Here is a 17,088-nt window from a genome sequence, read left to right on the forward strand (position 1 = left end):
TTATTATTATTATTATTATTATTATTATTATTATGTTATTATATTATATTGATTTTCTAAATAGTAATGCTCTAAATTAAATCATTAAGCAAAGTCTTTGTATTAGTTACTAATCCTCTTGAATTTACTACAGTATGTCATAAATTAGTAGCAATAATAATAACAGTCATCTTTGACTGGCAATGATATAAAGCCAAACGGGTGTAAAAACATGTTATTTCCCGTTCCTCGATCATCTTCATGTTTCAGATAACAGGTTAATTATTAAATCACACAAATAGGTTATCAAGTTATGACACAGTTAAGCACACAAAACTATTTCCTCGCCATCTGCTTCCTCCAGAAATGTCAGCCATATAGAGCACAAATCCAAATCACAAACCCTAATGCATTTTAGTACCACAGCAGTCACTCGCTAATGTCTAAAAGCAGATTGGTTGCGAAATGAGGGCGCATTAAGCAGGCGAGAGGAAAGCTCTACCTGTCTCTACACCAGGAACTCGACTGGTGTTGAAAATATGCTCGTACTGAGCTGAGCACATGGGGATAGTGTTTAACACCATGAGCTGTGAAGCAGAACACAAGGTCAAACACTGACAGGAAAAAACAAGGTAGAAACCCAAAATACCACTCTAGAGGAAAACCTGTAGAGAAAAACGGAGTAATGGAAAACTGGGAACTAAAAAGGAAAAAGTGGAAGGAGTGAAGAATCATTAGGAGAGATGAATTCATCATGATGATCAGCTGCAGGATAACAGCACAGCTGCAAAATGACAAATAGCCTACATTAATATCTTCTAAAAACAAATGGTGATTGATATAACAGTCAGTCAATATTTGATATTTTAAGATTATTTGATAGTGGTCGCCTGATGTGCATTTTCCAATGGTTCAGCCAAATTTGTAGAGTATAGGGTGACTCATGAACAACATACAGAAAAAAATACAGCCTAATTTAGATATTGCAAATGAAATATTAATAGAATTTGAAACAACAGATGTTTTACAAAATGCAAATTAAATAGTTTTGGACAATATTTTACAATATGTAAATGTAATTTTGTTTATTTCTACCCAAAAAAAAACTGGTGCTGTGACCCGGATGGTAGATTTATTAAAAATAGTTTGTGCTACAAGCAAAACTTCATGTAAATTTGTTAATTTCTACACCACAAAAATTGGTGCCGTGACCCAGATGGTAGATTTATAAAAAAAATAATAGCTCATGTTAAAAGCAAAACTTAATGTAAATTTGCTAATTTATAGCCCGCAAAAACTAGTGCCATGATCCCAGTGGTAGTTTTATAAAAAATAGTTTGTGCTACAGGCAAAATTTACTGTCATTTTGTTTATTTCAACATCACAAATTTGGTGCCATGACCCAGATGGTAGATTTATAAAATTAGTTTGTGCTACAAGCAAACATTTATGTAATTTTGTTAATTTATACCCCACAAAAACTGGTGCCGTGACCCGGATGGTAGATTTATAAAATCAGTTTGTGCTACAAGCAAACATTTATGTAATTTTGTTAATTTATACCCCACAAAAACTGGTGCCATGACCCGGATGGTAGATTTATAAAATCAGTTTGTGCTACAAGCAAAACACTGTAATTTTGTTAATTTCTACACCACAAAACTGGTGTTGTGACCCCGAGGGTAGATTTATAAAAATAGTTTGTGCTACAAGCAAAACTTACTGTAATTTTGTCAATTGATACCCCTCAAAAACTGGTGCTGTGACCCGGATGGTATATTTAAAAAAAATAGTTTGTGCTACAAGCAAAACTTACTGTAATTTTGTTGATTTCTACAATACAAATTTGATGCCATGACCCAGATGGTAGATTTATAAAAAATAGTTTGTGCTTCAAGCAAAACTTAATGTAATTTTATTCATTTCTACCCCACAAAATATGGTGCTGTGACCCGAATGGTAGATTTATAAAATTAGTTTGTGCTACATGCAAAACTTACTGTAATTTTGTTAATTTATACCCCACAAAAACTGATGCTGTGACCCAGATGGTAGATTTATCAAATCAGTTTGTGCTACAAGCAAAACTTACTGAAATTTTGTTAATTTATACCCCACAAAAACTGGTGCCATGACCCGGATGGTAGATTTATAAAATCAGTTTGTGCTACAAGCAAAATTTACTGTAATTTTGTCAATTGATACCCCTCAAAAACTGGTGCCGACCCGGATGGTATATTTATAAAATTAGTTTGTGCTACACGCAAAAACTACTGCAATTTTGTCAATTGATACCCCTCAAAAACTGGTGCTATGACCCAGATGGTAGATTTCTAAAATTAGTTTAGACGTGTCCAATTGAGATTTGTTGTCAACTGCTATCATTCAATGGTATTATATTTTTTATAAATCATAATTATATCCATCATTGTTCACCCTGCTCTCTCGAAACCAGCCAATAAAAAGCCCTCATCAGTCGACCACTGCAAGTCAAATAGCCCTATATTCTCCTGTCTGCTGTGCTGTTGTCCTGAGGCTGAGGCGGCCGCTGCTGGAGCTGATGAAGGGGTGCGGGTCAGGTGCGGGTCGGGACGGACAAGCCCCTCCTCTTACCTGTCTCCAGCCCAGGAATACGGGACGTGTTAAACATCCGCTCCCACTGTGCCGAGCACAGCGGCACTCGGTTCTCCACCAAGTATACCTGTGCACGTGTGAGCGCACATAGAAAACGCAGACACGTCCAGGAGCGAGGGACAAAACACAAGATTGTTTATGAGAGGAATTCACACTCATGCACACAGAGAGTTTCGGGGTTAAAGAGAGAGAGAGAGAGAGAGAGAGAGAGTGAGGCATGGTATGACATGACAAACAGCCTCCTTCAACATGTGTCTACTGATTTGAACATTATACAGTATAAATAAAAAATATTTTAAAAATAAAACAAAAACAAACATGCACTAAAACACATTGTATACACACACACACACACACATATACATATATACACAACTAGCACATGACTCTTCACTTGCTTCTATGAAGTCAAAAATCTTGTGATAATTAAAACTCAGTTTTCAGAAGTTAATGTTTCATCTGAAGTTCTAAGTAGTAGTTAACCACCACTGACCCATACATTACCCTGTCCTATGAAACTTTAATAATTACACTAAAAGGAATTAGGGATGCACCGATCATGATTTTTCATGGCCGATACCGATACCGATTTTTTACAAGCAAGCTGGCCGATTCCGATACCGATTTCCGATTTTTTCAAAAACAAGAAGTTGTGCAAGTAAACAACATGTTTATTTAGTATTTAACAGGCCAAACTGGCTTTGGCTATTGAAACAATAGCATCTGACATCTGAAATTAAATAAGTAAAAAAATATTAAATTAAATACAGTTTAATAAGTAAAACGTGCTTTTAGTAAAATACAACAGTAAGCCAACAGGCATTTTAATGTAAAATAATAATAATCATTCTTAACAGAGCAAACTTTTATTTTGGCTTTTCAAAAGTAGATGCATGTTTTGTTTTGTTTTTACAAAAAGAAGCATCTCAGCTTTGTCACAAGTGAGTTTCTTTTTTCATCTGTCACGTGAGAAGCTGAGCTGAACAAACGTTCGCTGTCCACGCTTGTGCAGGGCGCGGACAGGTACGCTCACGCAACTTCAGCGAGCACAGGAAAGCGGCTGTCCTTTGCAGACATTGCAGATTGCAATCTTCACGTCCTGCTCACAGATTTCGAAAAACCTCCACACAAGTGGCATGTTTCTGAATGAATCAAATGCCACGGCCCGCGTGCACACTTCCGAAAAAAAAAAACGTCCGGGATAAAAACGAAAACCGGCCGGTTGCCGATCGCGTGTTAGATGCAAAAACCGTCCGGTTACGATTTATGGCCGGTCAACCGGTGCATCCCTAAAAGGAATAGTTCACCCAAACGTAAATTTCATTACCATTTACTCACCTTTGTGTCATTCCAAACGTCTATGACATTATCTTGTGTAACACAGAAAAAACGTATTTTGCTTGATGCTGCTTATATAGAAGTAATGTATGTCATTTAACGTCATTCACAGAGCTCATTTGGCCTGTTCCTCACAAAAAGCTATCACATTATTTCAGAAGACTTTGTAAATACTAAATACTCATAAGTCATGAGTTATTTTGGCTACAATTTTGGTTTTTGTTGTTGTTTTAAAAATGTGATGATTTAATATATGGAAAAGAGTTGCTTGACATCCTGCAAAAAATCTTCCATGACAAAAAAAGCAAACCATATAGGTGACATAATAGCAAAACATTTTACTTTTACGGCAAACTATTCCTTTGAGTCTAATTTATATATTATGTAGGGTTAGGGTGGATTTTATTTGATTTCCTTCATGAGTGGTAAAACTAATCCATTATCCTTGTATAGAATGAAAGTATAAAAATGATGAATTGCATTTAATTTAGTTAATATTGATGAACATGCTTGTGTTACAGACTTTGTTGTGGAATCTATACTCACTGGTTTGATCTGCGCTCTGTCCAGTTTTCTTCTGTACATCATGATGGCGTGGATGGAATTACCAGCACGGGCTGCTTGACGTGTAGTGGGGATCACATAGAGGAAGTCCTGATAAACACAGAGAAAATGACAGGTAGATTTATATAAAAAAATAGCAAAGTTTAATCTAGAGTTCCTAATTTCCACCCCACAAAAATTGGTGCCATGACCCGGATGGTAGATTTATAAAAATAGTTTTTGCTACAAGCAAAACTTACTGTAAATTTGTTAATTTCTACCCCACAAAAATTAGATTTATAAAAATAGTTTGTGCTGCACGCAAAACTTATTCCAATTTTTTTTCATTTCTAGCCCACAAAAACTGGTGCCGTGACCCGGATGGTAGATTTATAAAATAGTTTGTGCTACAAGCAAAACTTAAGGTAAATTTGTTCATTTCTACACCACAGAATTGGTGCCATGATCCTGATAGTAGATTAATAAAAACATTTTTTTTTGCTACAAACAAAACTTCATGTAATTTTGTAATTTCTACCCCACAAAAACTGGTGCCGTAACCCAGATGGTAGATTCATAATAATTGTTTGTGCTACAAACAAAACTTAATGTAATTTTGTTAATTTCTACCCCACAAAAACTGGTGCCATGACCCAGATGGTAGATTTATAATAATTGTTTGTGCTACAAGCAAAAATTATTTACATTTGTTATTTCTACACAACAAATGTGTGTGTGTGTGTGTGTGTGTGTGTGTGTGTGTGTGTGTGTGTGTGTATGTATATATATATATATATATGTTTTTATAAACAGAGAAAAATTACAGGTAGATTTATAAAAAAAATAGCAAAATTTAATCTAGATTTCTTAATTTCTACCCCACAAAAATTGGTGCCGTGACCCGGATGGTAGATTTATAAAAATAGTTTTTGCTACAAGCAAAACTTACTATAAATTTGTTAGTAGATTTATAAAAACAGTTTGTGCTACATGTTCTAAACTTCTTAAATTTCACCATCTTAAATATATATATTTTTTGACAATTTTTCTTTCTTTTTAACAAAATCCAGTTTACCCATTGCATATCAGTCTTACCATTGCATAGTAGTTGCTGTTAACCATGATTGGTCCTCGACCTCTGAGGTAAATATACTCCTCCCACCAGTCACTGACCTGAGAGGATTATAGTAGAACAAAGTTAAATATCCAGCTTCATGCTATTTTGAAAAAAAGACAAACTTGAAAAAAGGTTCTGAGGCATTTTTATAACAATATATAATAAGTCCTTCAAAAATCCTTCAAGAAAAGCTGTAGAGAATGATTTTGAATAGCATAAAAAGAGTGAACTTACATAGTTGGAAGCCCACCAGGATTTAAGCTTCAGGTACCATTGCAGTTTAGGGCCCAAGTTCTTCTCAAACTCCTTTGCCAATCCCTCCATGCGTTTAAACTGTTCATCGTCCATCAGAGGACGAGCTGACTCAAGATACTGAAAACAAACAATACAGATTTGAAGAAGTGAGCGAGATACTTAAGAAGTGCATTGAAAAGTCAGTCATATTTAATCTATTAATGAATTAGGTCATTTTAAAATGCAATAAAAATGCTTGGCTTACTCTTCTAACCGTGTCTTTTACACGAGGGACTGGTAACCGTGGTAGTGAACTCTGGAAGCTGTACAACATTGGCTTTGGCCCAGAAAATAACTTCACCAACACCTGTGTGGAGAGCGTTAAAATTGGGTCAAGAGTCAAACATGAGACAAGCATGAATTGTCCAATAATACAACCAGACCAGTTCCAGTGAACAGCTGTATATCTAAAGCTGACACAATGACGCAGAGAAAACTTCAAAAGAAACATGCAATTACCGGAACAGAGCTGAAAATGTGTTATAAAACTAACTTATTAGACTTTGGACTCCCTCTGAATATGCTGTAGAGAAATATTTACAAAGCTGGGTGTGTTAAAGGTATGATTTACCTAAAAAAGTAAACTCTGGGTCATATGGACTACAAAAATGGCTAATATTTGCATAATATGGCCTAATATTTGGATGAATTATTCCCTTAAGTGATTCGTTTTTCCATTAGGGTCACACTCACCAACCAAATCTTTGTTTTGAAGTTCAAAGATCCATGGCGATTGAACATCCAGCCATGCCAGGACAGCAAGTACTTGAGGGCGTTCCTCATAACAAAAGCCACAGCAATCCACAATCCCGTCCCAATCAGCACACCGCCAACAACACGCTGCCCTTCTACTGTTACGTACTTACTGCAGGGAAACACAGCTATTAGGACACAGCTACTAATATATATAATTTAATAATAATGTTTAATAATTTACTAAGCTTTTTAATTATTAAAATGCTAAAATATTCAATCATCATGAATCATAATGGTTTGATAATATTAGTACTGTAGATACACTGTAAGTATTATACATGGTTTATTCATGCATTAAACATTTAAAATGTTTTTCAGACACACGGGATTGTTTGTTATGGCTACTCATAAAATAAGCTGGTGAACTGCGTGTGGTGTAGTAATAAAAAATGTTTCTTGTATAACATCGTAATCTGTTTTGAAGATAAAAGATTAAAAGAATTACAAACAGAAACATCTGATGCTTGAGTTTTTCATTAGCAACAGATTTGAAAAGTTTATAAAGTTTCCTGCTACAGGTACAAAGCAAAGTTACGAAAACAACAAAACAAAACAAACACAAAACAAATAAACAATAAAAGTACTACAAAGCAAAGATTCAGACCTTTGTGTTTGCATTTGTCTTTGGACTTTGCACAGCTATATTTTTTAACAAAACAAAACTAAACTAAACTAAACTAGTTAAAACTTCAAAGCAAAGAATCAGACCTTTGTGTTTGCATTTGTCTTTAGACTTTTCACAGCTATATTTTTTAACTAAACTAAACTAAACTAAACTAGTTAAAGCTTCAATGCAAAGATTCAGACCCTTGTGTTTGCATTTGGACTTTGGACAGCTATATTTTTTTAACAAAACTAAACTAAACTAAACTGGTAACACTTTACAATAAGGTTCATTAGTTAACATTAGTTAACCACATTAGTTACCATGAACTAATAATGAACTGCACTTATACAGCATTTATTAATCTTTGTTAATGTTAATTTCAACATTTACTAATACATTATTAAAATTTTTGTTAACATTAGTTAAGGCAGTGTGAACTAACATGGACAAACAATGAACAACTGTATTTCCGTTAACTAATGTTAATAAAGATTAGTAAATACAGTAACAAATGTATTGCTCATGGTTAGTTCATGTTAGTTAATACATTAACTAATGTTTAACTAATGAACCTTATTGTAAAGTGTTACCACTAAACTAAACTAAACTAGTTAAAAGTTTGAAGCAAAGAATCAGATCTTTGTCTTTGCATTTGTCTTTGGACTTAGGGCAGTTATGCTTTTTTAACAAAACTAAACTAAACTAAACAATTAAACTTAAATAAAATAAACTAAACTAGTTAAAACCTCAAAGCAAACAATCAGACCTTTGTGTTTGCATTTGTCTTTGAACTTGCATACTTACTTTTTTAACAAAACAAAAAAACAAACAACTAAACTAAACTAGTTAAACCTTTAATGCAAAGAATCAGACATTTGTGTTTGTATTTGACTTTGGAATTTGGACAGCTATACTTTTATAACAAAACAAAACTAAAGTAATCTACACTAAACTAACCAACTAAACTAATTAAAACTTCAAAGCAAGGAATCAGACCTTTGTGTTTGCATTTGTCCTTGACAATAATAATAATATAATAAATTATTTATAGTGCCTTTTAACACCCTTAGGACTTTGGACAGCTATACTTTTAAAACAAAACAAAACTAGTTAAACCTACAAAGCAAAGAATCAGCCCTTCACACATATGACTTTGAATTTCAGACAGCTATACCTTTTCCTAACAGCTTCTGGCAAGATTGTCACATTAAATTATGGTACTTTTCGCAACAGACCAACTGGCATATTAACTGTTAATTTCTAATGACAAACAGGTAACTGCTCTTCGGCGGCTTACCTGACTGGCAGGTGTGTAGACAGTTTAGTGAACATCCCAAGGGAAGGGTCTATTTTGGCATATTTGGTAGTGGACATGTAACCAACCAAAACAACCAGGAGCCCTGATGGACTTCCTGGATAGACTCCAGTCATGACACCATTCTATAAAAACACAAATCATATTATTTTCAAAGCACAAACTATCGTGGAAAAACTCAATGAAACATTCATATTTCAAAGTGACATTCAGGGTTGATTAGATAACATCGCTCTTAAACAGTAACTCTTTAATCTGTTCACAGGTCAGTTGTGAGGTCACCTTAAACCTGATGAACCTCTTCTTCCAGGAGTGGAGGCCTGACAGGTAGACCTGGCGCAGGGCCTCGTGACACAGGTGCAGGTCAATGCCATCAGGAGTGACGGTGAACTGAAAGGCCACCGCCTGATGCGCTTCTGCCATGCTGACTGCACACTCACACTGTGACAGAGAAAAATAGCATTTAGACAAGAGTCATAATCAACATAGATTACATACATGACTCACACTTCAGAGCAGTGTGCTGGAACTTTCTAAATGGTTGCTATGATAATATGAAAAAATAGCATTTTTTCACAAGCTTAAAAGTTTTTCACAATTTGAGTGGAAAGCTGAGTTGAAAAATTAAATTAAAGAAATAGTTCATCCAAAAACATTTTGAAAATGTACCCTCAGGCCATCAAAAATGTAGAGTTTGCTTATTATTAGGAACATGTAGCATTACATCACTTGCTCACCGAATGGATCTTCTGCAGTGGATGGGTGCCGTCAGAATGAGAGTCCAAATACTTGTGGATTATTGTGATGTTTTTATCAGCTGTTTGGACTCTCATTCTGACGGCACCCATTCACTGCAAAGGATGCACTGATCAGTAAGTGATTTAATGCAAAATGTCTTCAAATCTGATAAAGAAACAAACTCATCTACATCTTGAATGGCCTGAGGATGAGTGGATTTTCTGCAAATTTTCATTTTTAGGTCAACTGTACCTTTAAAAAAATGGCACATAAACAAACATCCTAAACAAAGCAACATTTTTTTCACAAGCATACAAGTTTTTCACAATTTGAGTGGAAAGCCGAGTTGAAAAATTTAATTAAAGGAACAGTTCACCCCCCAAAAATCTGAAAATGTACCCTCGGGTCATCAAAAATGTAGAATGTAGGTTTGGAGAAATGTAGCATTACATCACTTGCTCACCAAAAGATCCTCTGCAGTGAATGGGTGCCGTCAAAATGAGAGTCCAAACAGCTGATAAAAAACATCACAATAATCCACAAGTAATCCACACCACTCCAATCCATCAATTAACATTTTATGAAACTAAAAGCTGCATGTTTGTATGGAACAAATCCATTTTTAGGGTGTTTTAACTTCAAAATGTCACTTTTGTCCAAAATATCAGTCCATAATCCATAATAATGCTTCCTTTAGTGAAAAGGTCCATCTACTGTTGTCTCTTACATCAAAATCTACTCATATATGAGAGCTGTTTTGGCTTGTAAACGGTGCTTGATCTGTGAAACTTCTCTCCTGATTCAGACCAGCCAATATTATGGTATATATTGTATTTATAATATATCATAGTTTAGCCAAAATCACTGGTTTGAACATCTAAAACAATGGATTTGCTTCTTACAAACATGCAGCTTTTCTTTTCACAAAATGTTAACTGATAAACGAGTTGTGTGGATTACTTGTGGATTATTGTGATGTTTTTATCAGCTGTTTGGACTCTCATTCTGATGGCACCCATTCACTGCAGAGGATGCACTGATCAGTAAGTGATTTAATGCAAAATTTCTTCAAATCTGATAAAGAAACAAACTCTTTTACATCTTGAATGGCCTGAGGATGAGTGAATTTTCTGCAAATTTTCCTTTTAAGGTCAACTATACCTTTAAAAAAATGGCACATAAACAAACATCCTAAACAAAGCAACATTTTTTTTCACAAGCATACAAGTTTTTCACAATTTGAGTGGAAAGCCGAGTTGAAAAATTAAATTAAAGGAACAGTCCACCCCCCAAAAATCTGAAAATGTACCCTTGGGTCATCAAAAATGTAGATGAGTTTGCTTATTAATGAGAACAGGGCTGCGTTCTCCGATAACGTTGTCTCTTAGCGCGCTATGAAGACTCAAAAGGTACACCTTAACTACAGGTATACCTTTCCTACGTGTGTTCTCCGAACTAAACCTTAGAATGTTGCTCAAGGTAAACCTTCTTAAGTGCGACCTTAGCAGGTGCTGTCCATGGTGGAGGTGCTGAAAAGGTTGATATCGATGCCTCGATGATCGATTGTGCGCTCTTTCCTTCACAGCGGTATAGGTAAAGTATTGATAAAACAATGTTTTTTTTTATAAAGATGCGTTTTAGAAATAGAAATGTGAATGGGTGCCATCAGAATGAGAGTCCAAACAGCTGATAAAAACATCACAATATTCCAAAAGTAATCCACACCACTCCAATCCCTCAATTAATGTCCCGTGAAGCCAAAAGCTGCATGTGTGTAAAAAAATAACAAACACATTTTTAGGGTGTTTTAACTTCAAAATGCTGAGTCCATAATTCATAATAACGTTTCCTCCAGTAAAAAAGTTATACTCTTACATCAAAATCCAGAAATATTTGTTTAGATCCGTTTTGGACTGTTTTCACCTGTAAATGATGCTTGACCTTTGCATATTTCTGTCCTTATTCACTGGAGAAAGCAATATTATTAAATGTATAATATATTTTGGCTAGAAGCACTGATTTGAAGTTAAAAGCCTCTTAATTATGGATTTGTTTCTTTTAAGCATGCAGATTTTCACTTCACAAGATGTTAACTGATGGACTGGAGTAGTGTGGATTGCTTTTGAATTATTTTGATGTCTTTATCAGCTGTTTGGACTCTTATTCTGACGGCACCCATTCATTGCAGAGAATCCACTGGTCAGTAAATGATTTAATGCAAAATTACGTTGCACATTTTCTGCAAATGTTCATTTTTAGGTCAACTACACCTTTAAAAAAAAATCTACATAAACAAACATAAACAAAGCCGCCTAACGTAAATTTCACAATATGTCGTTGTAATAAAACATTAGGTGTAGTCTAATCGCTTTCGTTCTGCTGTTCAATGTGACCTCGAGCATTCAACTCCATGACATAACAGAGCGGATTACGGAATGTGCTTTATTCACGACCTTTGTGCCACTTTCACAAGTGCTTGTATAGTAAACATCGCTCTGATGTAAATAAAGTCGTGTGGATGTTTGATAGGTCACACAATGACGCCTGACTTACTGGAGCAATCACAACATGAAAGTTAAATATATTTAATAAATATAACAAGTCTAATGGCATTGTAAAATGTGTATTTAGGGTTTATGTCCTTGTCACATTTTCAAAACAAAGGAGTATTCACCTCTTTTATGCTAATAGATGATAAACTGGTTTGTACAAGAAACAGGCCCACCAAACTCTTCCCTGAACCAGCTAGACAACTTCATTCAGACATGGAATTAGATGAACAATAGTTACAAACCACTGATTTACTACAACACAACCATACTATTATACCCTTGTGAAAAAGAAATCTGCTTAATTGTATTTAATAAGCACTTGTGGTGTACTTTGAATCGTAATATTGTACTTGAAGATCATATATTGCAGGTGAAATGAAATTAAAGGCCACTCAAGAGAGTTCACTTTCTTGACTATGTTCATTAACCAGTGCTGGGTAGTAACTGATTACATTTAATCTGGGTTACGTAATCAGATTCCAAAAATCAAGTAGTAATTGGATTATATTGCATTTTTAAATCCTTGTAATCAGAATACAGTTACTTTTCTATTGATTACATGGTTACATATTATTCACACAATAATAAATTGTTATTATAATAAATTATTCATAATTTATTCCATTTAATTATTACTAATTTTAAGTGTTTTCTTAACATTCCAACATTGATGAACAAATTCATTTTTATTCAAATGATCGTTATTCATGGGTTATTAGCCCATGTGTTACTTTCAAAGGCTTTAGAATATATTGAATGGAATATATTTTCTTTCTTTTTTTCTGTTTTTATATCAGTATGGTACAAGATTATCCTTTTTAAATCAACTTAAGTACAAGTTGCCATGTAATTTGTAATCAGTAATGGATTACAATTTGTAAGTAATCTACCCACCTCTGTTCTTAACACACTTAAATTTGTTTGAAAGTAATCTAAAAGTAATCCAAAAGTAATCCCATTATATTACCTTAATATGCAATGTAATGAATTATGTTACTAGCTACAGTTTTTGCCATGTAATTTGTAATCAGTAATGGATTACAATTTGTAAGTAATCTACCCACCTCTGTTCTTAACACACTTAAGTACACTTTTAAAAAGTGTAATCAATAAATTAGCTATCCAGCCTTAATTGTACAAGATTACCCTATTTAAATCAATTTGACAAACAAATTAGTTTGGAAGTAATCTAAAAGTAATCCAAAAGTAATCCCATTATATTACCTTAATATGCAATGTGATGGATTATGTTACTAGCTACAGTTTTTGCCATGTAATTTGTAATCAGTAATGGATTACAATTTGTAAGTAATCTACCCACCTCTGTTCTAAACACACCTAAATTAGGTCGAAAGTAATCTAAAAGTAATCCAAAAGTAATCCCATTATATTACATTAATATGCAATGTAATGAATTATGTTACTAGCTACAGTTTTTGTCATGTAATTTGTAATCAGTAATGGATTACAATTTGTAAGTAATCTACCCACCTCTGTTCTAAACACACCTAAATTAGGTCGAAAGTAATCTAAAAGTAATCCAAAAGTAATCCCATTATATTACATTAATATGCAATGTAATGAATTATGTTACTAGCTACAGTTTTTGTCATGTAATTTGTAATCAGTAATGGATTACAATTTGTAAGTAATCTACCCACCTCTGTTCTAAACACACCTAAATTAGGTCGAAAGTAATCTAAAAGTAATCCAAAAGTAATCCCATTATATTACATTAATATGCAATGTAATGAATTATGTTACTAGCTACAGTTTTTGTCATGTAATTTGTAATCAGTAATGGATTACAATTTGTAAGTAATCTACCCACCTCTGTTCTAAACACACCTAAATTAGGTCGAAAGTAATCTAAAAGTAATCCAAAAGTAATCCCATTATATTACCTTAATATGCAATGTGATGAATTATGTTACAAGCTACAGTTTTTTGCCATGTAATTTGTAATCAGTAATGGATTACAATTTGTAAGTAATCTACCCACATCTGTTCTTAACACACTTAAGTACACTTTAAAAAAATGTAATCAATAAATTAGCTATCCAGCCTTAATTGTACAAGATTACCCTATTTAAATCAATTTGACAAACAAGTTAGTTTAAAAGTAATCTAAAAGTAATCCAAAAGTAATCCCATTATATTACCTTAATATGCAATGTAATGAATTATGTTACTAGCTACAGTTTTTGCCATGTAATTTGTAATCAGTAATGGATTACAATTTGTAAGTAATCTACCCACCTCTGCTCTTAACACACCTAAATTAGGTCGAAAGTAATCTAAAAGTAATCCAAAAGTAATCCCATTATATTACATTAATATGCAATGTAATGAATTATGTTACTAGCTACAGTTTTTGCCATGCAATTTGTAATCAGTAATGGATTACAATTTGTAAGTAATCTACTCACCTCTGTTCTTAACACACTTAAGTACACTTTTAAAAAGTGTAATCAATAAATTAGCTATCCAGCCTTAATTGTACAAGATTATACTATTTAAATCAATTTGACAAATGAGTTAGGTTAAAGGTAATCTAAAAGTAATCCAAAAGTAATCCGATTATATAACCTTAATATGCAATGTAATGGATTACGTTACTAGCTACAGTTTTTGTCATGTAATTTTTAATCAGTAATGGATTACAATTTGTAAGTAATCTGTTCTTAACGCACTTAAGTACATTAAAAAAAATGCATTTTGCAGTCCTGTCAAATTAAAAATTAAATAACCGTCCTGGGAAAATTACGTCGGATAGAGGTTCTGCATTTCGGTTTTGTAATTTTACATCAATTTAACAAACGAGTTAGGATGAAAGTAATCTAAAAGTAATCCAAAAGTAACCTGATTATATTACCTATAATGTGCAGTGTATTGATTATGTACTAGCCACAGTTTTTGTCATGTAATTTGTAAACAGTAATGGGTTACAATTTGTAAGTAATCTCTTTTTAAGTACACTTAAAAAGTGCATTTCGCAATCATGTCAAACCGAAAGTTTTAAAGTACATTTTAAATAATTATTTTTAATAATCTTTTATCATGCTTAAAAGAAGTACACTCATAGCGTGTTTGCTAACATACTAAAGTGCACGTGAAGTACAAAAATATAGTTTTAATTAGTAATATTACATAAAAAGACGATATATGTTAAATGACTAAATTACAACATTATGTGTCATTACAAAAATATTTTAAAACATGACAAATGTTCCAATGGAAATTACATTAAAATATATGTTAATGTAAGTCAGGAGCACAACTTAACCGTATAGTTAGCCATATGAAGATGCACAGTCCTACTGAAGTAAGTAAAAAAGCACTCTAAAAGTCCTTTCAATTATTTTAAATTACATTTTCATTAATTTTCATTAGCATGCAATGATGTGTATTCTTTGAAAGTATATTATTTCTGCAATAAGTACTCTTTTTAAAAGCATGCAAAAACTACATCCTTTTCACAACAGTAATAAGAGATTCCCAGAGAATAGTGGCCAAGTTTTAGCACTAATGTCCTGCAATGGTGTCCACTGTGGTGTCCATGGAAACTAATTGCAAATGTCAGTAACCACATGGTTTCAACAACTTCTGAAAACAATTATGAAACTACACAGATTCTGTTGCACCACAACCACACACAGCTTAAAAAAGGTGTTATTGTAATGTTATTAAACATATTATTATTAGAAAACACTAATAAAATATATTATTATTATTATTACAAATTAATGATATATTAGTGCACAACTACACAGACTTCTCTGCTCAACGACCTCTCAAATCTTTCTACTTTAACTTACCTCACATAAACACAATATTATCGTAAGATAATATAATTGTTTATAACCGTGATATTATCATCATACAGCGCAAATAAAATAAAAATATTACGATGAAGGTCATGTTTTCTAAGAGGGCGCTATGTTATGTATTAGCAAGTCATCTCTCAACCCCACCAGCAGCGGAGATCACGTGACGCACCGGAGTAGATGGAAACTAGGCGAAAGGTCAAGCGCGGCTCCAAAGCACGGCTGTGTTGATGTTACATGCTACTCAACGCCATTACGCCTCACGATATGTTTTAATAAGCTAGTATTAAATATTCCTCCACGTGTACCTTGTTATTTGATAATATATAATAAAAAAAGCGAACTATTGGCATATTTGTATATCTATTTGCATAGTTCCTGCACTACGAGCGAAATATTAAATTAAAGGGACCGCTCACCAAAATATGAAAACTCAGCACTGTTCATAATAATGCTATTCCAAACTTGTAAGACTGCTTTTATTGTGTAGAACGCAAAAACAGTTATTAGCCAGAGTTTAGAGACTTGCATTCACTTCCATTGCATTTTTTTATTTGAATGAAAGGGAATGGCGACTGCTGTCATACTGCATAATATCTCGTTTAATGTAGAAATTTACATTTTGAAATACCTATTTCTGATATAAATCGTTAACATATTCGTATTAATATTTATAAATAAAACAAAATAAGCTGTGCACGAAGTGTTATAGTTTCAATTCTATTGAAACTATAACGCAAGAGGACAAACGATCAATAGCAGTCAATAACCGCAATGCAACGCATTCCAACGCAACAAGAACGAAATGTCCTTCTAGCGTGCTTTCAGCTTTGTAAAGATGTCCTCACATATTCGGGCACCCACTGACCTCGTTGTGCAACATTCACCAGGTGCTCTTAGGTGTCAGAATGTAAACACACATGCGTTTATAAACATAAAAGTCATAAATAATATTAACTCGTGTTTTATTTAAAGAAAAGGTGCGCTGCTGTCCGGTATCACCTTGTGTTTTTAGTAGGACGTCTGTGTCATACCATAAGGACAAGAATAAACCCGGCTGTGCGCTCATGCACTTTCACCTACTTAGCCGGTGCAGGAGCTGCACATTCAGTCTCTCATGGAGCTGCTTACAGATATAGAGGATTCATTCTGGGTTCTTACCTCTACTTGTCCTCCTGAGATATGGACGATGTGGATTGCTGTTTGACTTCGGGAGACGCCGGTTTGCCGCCGCCTGCTTTTACTGTAAGCTATGAAAGTAATAAGGGTAATTCACTGGACCCGCCCCTCGCCGTGACGCCACGCCGCGTGGATAGCGGAGCCTTGTAGGATCGTAAATGTGGCATCAAAGGATTCCGATATTTTCTCGCGTATGTGATTGGTGATTG

General features: G+C 33.8%; 1 protein-coding gene across 2 annotated transcripts in view; it reads right to left on the reverse strand.

Moving 5' to 3' along the window:
• cpt1ab (carnitine palmitoyltransferase 1Ab (liver)) overlaps positions 1-16,992 on the reverse strand; it is a 40,586-nt gene extending 23,594 nt beyond the window's left edge. Inside the window, exons 1-9 of one of the 2 annotated variants that reach the window (XM_073832238.1) lie at positions 16,862-16,992; positions 8,866-9,024; positions 8,566-8,708; positions 6,599-6,770; positions 6,111-6,212; positions 5,846-5,983; positions 5,590-5,667; positions 4,498-4,605; positions 482-566 (exon numbers count right to left, since the gene is read on the reverse strand). In XM_073832238.1, the coding sequence (XP_073688339.1) occupies positions 482-566; positions 4,498-4,605; positions 5,590-5,667; positions 5,846-5,983; positions 6,111-6,212; positions 6,599-6,770; positions 8,566-8,708; positions 8,866-9,006 (967 nt within the window). In that variant the 5' untranslated portion in view covers positions 9,007-9,024; positions 16,862-16,992. Of the gene's footprint in view, positions 1-481; positions 567-2,592; positions 2,681-4,497; positions 4,606-5,589; positions 5,668-5,845; positions 5,984-6,110; positions 6,213-6,598; positions 6,771-8,565; positions 8,709-8,865; positions 9,025-16,861 lie in introns of both variants that reach the window. The other variant, XM_073832237.1, reaches the window with a different exon arrangement.
• Positions 16,993-17,088: the final 96 nt, after the last annotated feature.

The sequence above is a fragment of the Garra rufa genome, chromosome 25 (genome assembly GCF_049309525.1).
Source record: "Garra rufa chromosome 25, GarRuf1.0, whole genome shotgun sequence".
Lineage (NCBI taxonomy): Eukaryota > Metazoa > Chordata > Actinopteri > Cypriniformes > Cyprinidae > Garra > Garra rufa.